This window comes from Glycine soja, chromosome 18 (genome assembly GCF_004193775.1).
Source record: "Glycine soja cultivar W05 chromosome 18, ASM419377v2, whole genome shotgun sequence".
NCBI lineage: Eukaryota > Viridiplantae > Streptophyta > Magnoliopsida > Fabales > Fabaceae > Glycine > Glycine soja.
This window is the reverse complement of record NC_041019.1, coordinates 10989597-10996162: the sequence shown is the minus strand read 5'-3', so window position 1 is coordinate 10996162 and position 6566 is coordinate 10989597. Positions and strand designations below refer to the sequence as shown.

Here is a 6566-nt window from a genome sequence, read left to right as displayed (position 1 = left end):
CAGCCCAACTTCTGAACTGCAGACAAATAGAAACCCCTTTCTATTATTTGGGTATCCCAACTGGGAAAATGGAAATGGGCCCTAGCTTCTGAACAAAAGCAACTATGGGCCAGAATTATTAACTCCAAATATGGTGGATGGAAGGAGTTCTAGCTTGGAAGAGATAAAAGGGGATTTTCCAATTGGTGGAAGGATCTGAGGAAGATTTACCACCAGTCTCAGCACAACATTTTTCATCAAAACATGGTTTGGAAGATAGGTTGTGGTGACAGAATTGATTTTTGGCATGACAGATGGGTAGGCGAATGCACTCTTAAACAACAATACAACCAACTTTTCATGATAAGCAGTCAGCAACACAGCCTCATTTCAATGATGGGTAATTTCTCCCAGGACAATTGGAGATGGGATTTGCAGTGGAGGAGAAATCTTTTTGATCATGAACATGACTTGGCTGTGAGCTTTATGGAAAACATTACATCTATATGTATTCAGAGAAATGTGAAGGACATTATGATGTGGAAAGCTGAACCTAACGGTGTGTACTCCACCAAGTCAGCTTATAGCCTAATGCTGAAGCTAAATGATTCCGGTTCACAAGACAGGTTTTCTAAACTAATTTGGAATCTGAATATACCCCCAAGGGCAGCAGTTTTCATTTGGAGACTTCTTAAAGACAGGCTCCCCACCAAAGGGAATCTGTTAAGGAGACATGTGGATATTCAAGATGCTGGTTGCCCACTCTGTGGCCAAGGGCAGGAGGAAGTGGGGCATCTCTTCTTTAATTGTAAAAGGACAATAAATATGTGGTGGGAATCAATGGGATGGATCAAGGCTGTAGGACCCCTTCCAGCCTCCCCATTAAATCATTTTGTTCAATTTTGTGTTGGGTTTGGGACAAACACAAATCGGAGTAGATGGAGTGCTTGGTGGGTTGCTCTAACTAGCATTATATGGCATCACAGGAATCTTCTGATTTTTCAAGAAAAACCTTTTGATTCATATAAAGTCATGGACGAGGCTTTGTACTTAGTTTGGTCTTGGCTTAAATCTAAAGAGAAAGGTTTTGACATTAGTTTTAACCAATGGTCTTCCAACATATCGGAATCCTTTGGTTAATCTAAGTCGGATTGCCTTTTATTGGGATAGCTTGGGGTTTTTTGGAGGGCAGCACCAGAGGTGCTTGTATTTCTTTTATTCCAGTACCACTTGTACTGCTTTGATCATTTTAATAATATATATATTTTATGCCTTCCAAAAAAAAAAATTCATTTCCTAAGGGACTCAATTCCTCATTCATTGAAACCAGTATGCAACATTTTACATCAAACACCAGTATATAACATTTTAAAGCAAACACCACTATATAATATTTTAAATGAAACAACAGTATATACATGCTAGTTCCTACGTACGTACCTGGAGTTGCTATAACCCGAACGACCTTCAACAACAATGTCAATTAAAAGTAGTCTATGATAACCTGAAAAAAAAAAAAACCAATGATCATGGACATGGCTGACACATTTGGAGAAGATTTTGGTATTCATTTCAACCAATGGTCATCCAATATCAGAGCAGGATTTAATCATATAGTAAGAAATGGAAGCCATTAAACCAAAGTCAATACTCATGAATGCTAGAACATCCATCAAGAATGATAACAAAGTAGTAATTTAAATTAAATTCATCTTAGTTTTTCTATTTTATAATCACTCCCGATTGCTGGAATGGTGAAGGAGTTGCATTAATGCAGAAATTTCCACAGAATCATCAGTGTCAAGATTGCAGTTCTTCAGCACTTTAAAGAAAGATTCTCAGAACATAATCCTTGCAGACCAACCTTGGAAGGGATCCAGTTCTCTTCCCTTGATCAAAGGCAGAAGGAAAGCCTTGTTGATAGATTCACTGAGCTGGAAATCAAGTCTGCAGTTTGGGCTTGCGGGGGAGATAAAAGTCCTGGCCTGGATGGTTTGAATTTCAATTTCATCAAACAGTTTTGGGAAACTCTAAAACCTGATTTTATCATATTCTTTGATGAATTCTTCATTAATGGCAGATTCCCCAAAGGAAGTAATGCATCCTTCATAGCCCTCATCCCCAAAACCAATAGCCCACAATCTCTTAATGACTATAGACCCATCTCTCTCATAGGGCGTGTCTACAAAATAATGTCCAAAGTCCTGGCTAATAGGCTGGCTCTTGTGCTGCCTCACTTAATTGATGAAAGGCAAATTGCTTTCCTCAAAGGCAGACATATCTTCCATGGTGTAATGATAGCTAATGAGGTCTTAGCTGAAGCTAAATTCAAAAATAACCCCTGCATGGTTTTCAAACTTGACTTTGAAAAAGCTTATGACTCAGTTTCTTGGGGATTCCTAAACTATATGATGATGAGGATGGGATTTTGTGAAAGATGGGGAAAATGGATCCATGGATGCCTTTCTAGTGCAACTATATCAATTTTGATCAATGGCAGCACTACTAGAGAATTTGTGCCTGAGAGGGGACTGAGGCAAGGAGATCCCCTTGCACCTTTCCTATTTAATATAGCAGCTGAGGGACTCACTGGTTTGATGAGGACAACTGTCTCCAAAAACCTTTTCAGCAGCTATAAAGTGGGGAGGCAAAAGGAGGAGATTAACATCTTGCAGTATGCAGATGATACACTGTTTTTTGGAACTGCAACTACAGCTAATGTTAGAGTCATGAAATCTATCCTCAGAATTTTCGAGTTGGTTTCAGGACTCAAGATTAACTATGCTAAAAGCCAATTTGGGTGCTTGGGTAAATCTTTGGACTGGTGCAGGGAAGTAGCTAGCTACCTTAATTGTGGCCAGCTGGAATTTCCATTTTCTTACCTTGGAATTCCAGTAGGGTCCACCTCTAAAAGCTGGGATGTTTGGCAGCCTCTCATCAGCAAGTTTGAATCTAAGGTAGCCAAATGGAAGCAGAGATGTCTCTCTATGGGAGGCAGGATATTCCTAACAGCCCTTCCTATCTACCTACTGTCATTCTTCAAAATTCCTAAAAAAGTGGTGCATAAGGTAGTATCTATTCCACACTTGGTGTTGGTTAAATGGAATGGAGACAGACTTCCATCTTCAGATTTTTGCAGTGCAAAAAAAAACAAACATGCAAGCATATTTGAAAACTTAAAATACGAATAACTCAAGTTAAAATCAATTCATTTTTTACAACTGTGAACAAATTAACTAAGGTACAGTAGGCAAATTTGTTTTCACTAATATTAGTAGGTCATCACCACTGCAGTAGAATTTAAGTTAAACTTAGATAAGTACCTTATGAAGAGGCCAGCTACCTTGTCACAGCTAACAAGTTAGAACTGAACAAATTTCTGCATGTATAATTCAACAAATTTGTTATCAAACTTGTGTGTGTGTCTTTGTATGATGAGTGTGTGTGTGTGTGTATGTGTGTGTCATCAGTGTGTGTCTGTGTGTTTCTATCATACGTGTGTGTATGTGTGTGTGTGTGTCATTAGGGTTTGTGTGTGTGTGTGTGTGTGTGTGTGTGTGTGTGTATTTCATGACCAATTTTTCTTACTGGCAATTCAGTGGCAGTGTATTGCTTAGGCTTCCGTTGAAATGAAAGGAAAATCAGCGAGTCTGACAGAACAACTTCAGTCTTCACTCTTCACTAGTTGAACACAAATAAAAAAAAAATGAAACTACTTCAAGGATAAATAAAAGGTTCAGAAGCAGCAGACCTAGATTGTCTAAGCTATTTTATAATAGGCAGCTATAGTTACAATGATGATGAAATGAACTATAGAAAAAACAAGTATAAAATACAGAAGAATAAAACAACAATTAAGGGCAGAACTCAAAAGCCTTTAGCCATGCTGCTTGGAATTTAATCAATGAATCAATCATGTCACTGAAATTTGGAACATAAATGAACTTCTCCCTTACTATCATTCTCTTTCTCTATTTTTTCCTCTCTCTAACTGCCTTGTTATGTTATATATATCTATATGCATATACAAATGATACTCTCTTTTTACTTCATGGTGAATAATTAACCTACCTAGGTCTACAATGAGGGACTGAAAGTTCCAAGAGAAGAGTTTGAATCCAGAGAATATCAGCTGTGGCAGCAACTAAACTTCTATATTTTGGGAATCAATGTCCTGGGTTAATCTTATCACTGTAATGCCACAAAATCATAGGGACCATTTTCTGCAACATGGAATGGAGGTAGCAGATGGAGTCAGGTCCAAAACCTGGAAATGCTGGTGGATTGCTTTAACTTGGACAATATGGCACCATAGAAATAAGGTGGTGTTCCAAGATACAACTTTTCATGGAACCAAACTATTAGAAGATGCCCTTTTCATGAAATAGAGAAGCATCTCTATGGCTGGCAGAATTACCCTAATAAAAGCTGTTTTAACAGCACTGCCTATGTTTTATCTGTCTTTTTTCAGGGCCCCTATAGCAGTGATCAAGAGGCTAACAGAAATCCAAAGGAAATTTCTTTGGGGTGGCAGCTGTGATGGGAAAAAGATAGCATGGATACCTTGGAGCAAAGTCTGTGCCCCTACAGCTAAGGGAGGCCTGGGAATTACAGATATTAAGGCACTCAATTATGCTTTGCTAATTAAATGGAAGTGGCTGATGTTCCACCAATCAGACCAGCTCTGGAGTAAGATCCTATTTTCTAAGTATAAGGGTTGGAGAGGTTTGGATCAGCGACCATCAAAGAAATATTTCTCTCAATGGTGGTCTGATTTAAAGAGTGTCAATCAGCACCCGGTCATGGTGGATGTTTCCAAGCAGCTCTCTTGGAAGGTGGGTAGGGGAGACCAAGCTCTTTTTTGGGAAGACCCTTGGGCTGATGGTGGGGTACCGTTTAAAGAACGATTCTTAAAATTATACCAAATCTCTTCCCAAAGATTGCATTCTGTTGAAGACATGGGGTACTTTTCCAAGCATGGGTGGGAATGGAATTTCTCTTGGAGACGCAATCTATTTGATAGCGAGATGGGGGTAGCATCAACTTTCTTAGAGACTATTGCTGCTATCAGAATTTGTGGTACCCTGAAAGATACCTGGCTGTGGGGAGCTGAACCTAATGGCATCTTCTCTACTAAATCAGCCTACAACCTCATTAAAGCAGAGCAGATTTTAGAAGATCAAGATTCGGGTTTTCACCAGCTTTGGGATCTTAAAGTCCCCCCTAAGGTTCTGTCTTTTGCTTGGAGGCTTCTCTGGGATAGACTCCCTACTAAGGATAATCTTTCTAGGAGACAAATCCAGCTTGACAATGACCTATGCCCTCTATGTCAAACTCAACCCGAAACTGCATCCCATCTATTCTTCACTTGCAATAAAGTGCTGCCACTGTGGTGGGAATTCTTCACTTGGGTTAAGGAAGGCACAGTTCTACATAATAGTCCCATGGCTAATTTTCTTCACACCTCAACTACAACTGGAGGAAAGAATATTACTAGAAGAAGGAAGACTTGGTGGTTGGCTGCTACAAAGTCAATCTGGCAATCCAGAAATGACTTGGTGTTTCACAATCAGGCGTTTGATATTCATAAGTTGATAGATAATTCTATTTTCCTCACTTGGACTTGGCTCAAGGGGTGGGAAAAGAATTTCTGTGCTCCTTTTCACCACTGGTCCTCAGCAATGTCCTTAGTTTTTGTTTAAGTTTGCTTTGTAGGGAGGGGTTTGTGGGTTTCCTCACGAAGGGGTCATGTTTTTTGTATCCTTTCAGGAGTTTCTTCTCCTGTGTTTCATGTAGTACCCCTGGTACTCTTATCTATTAATATATTTATTCTTGGCGGTTCAAAAAAAAATGGTCGTGGATCAAAGCAATGGACAAGGATTTTACTCTTCATTTTAACCAATGGTCCTCTAATCTTAAGGAAGGTTTTAGGAACTAGGAGGCGTTAACTCTTAAACTCTTAAACTGTTACAAGAACACAATAAGGGTAAGGGAAACTGTTAAACTCCAATAATAGGCGTTAACTCTTAAACTGTTACAAGAACACAATAAGGGTAATGGAAACTGTTAAACTCCAATAATAGGCGTTAACTCTTAAACTGTTAGAAGAACACAATAAGGGTAAGGGAAACTTCACTAAGGAGAAGAAGCACAAAGTTGTCACGATGCTCGAGTTAAATATGAGAAACCCTAGCCATGTTTAGTTCACTAAGTGTGCGATACATGAATGCAATCAAATATTTATACAGGATTAGACCAAACATACCTACGTGAGGTGGCGAAGGAGAAGAAGCACAGACTTCTGACGATGCTCGAGTGCGACGAACACGATGCTCGACCTTAGACAAAATGATGGTCAGATGGAGAACATACAGCTTCAAGGTAGATGGAGAACAAAGAGAGCAAGAAAGCTTAGATGGAGAAGAAGACAGAGAGAAGGACAAGACAACGCGAAGGAGACGAAACATACCTAGGTATGGTGGTGAAGGAGAAGAAGCAGAGACTTGTGACGATGCTCGAGTGCGACGAACACGATGCTCAGATGCACACATGGACGGTTTCGCTAGACAGAGATTAGAAGAAGAAGA

The 6566-nt window shown here is 39.5% G+C and overlaps 1 protein-coding gene across 1 annotated transcript; it reads left to right on the top strand.

Annotated features, from left to right (window-relative positions):
• The first annotated feature begins 375 nt into the window (after positions 1–375).
• Positions 376–5681, top strand: LOC114396920. Its single transcript, XM_028359084.1, has 3 exons — positions 376–770; positions 1757–2923; positions 4451–5681. The coding sequence occupies exons 1-3, from the start codon at positions 376–378 to the stop codon at positions 5679–5681; spliced, it is 2793 nt and encodes a 930-aa protein (XP_028214885.1).
• Positions 5682–6566: the final 885 nt, after the last annotated feature.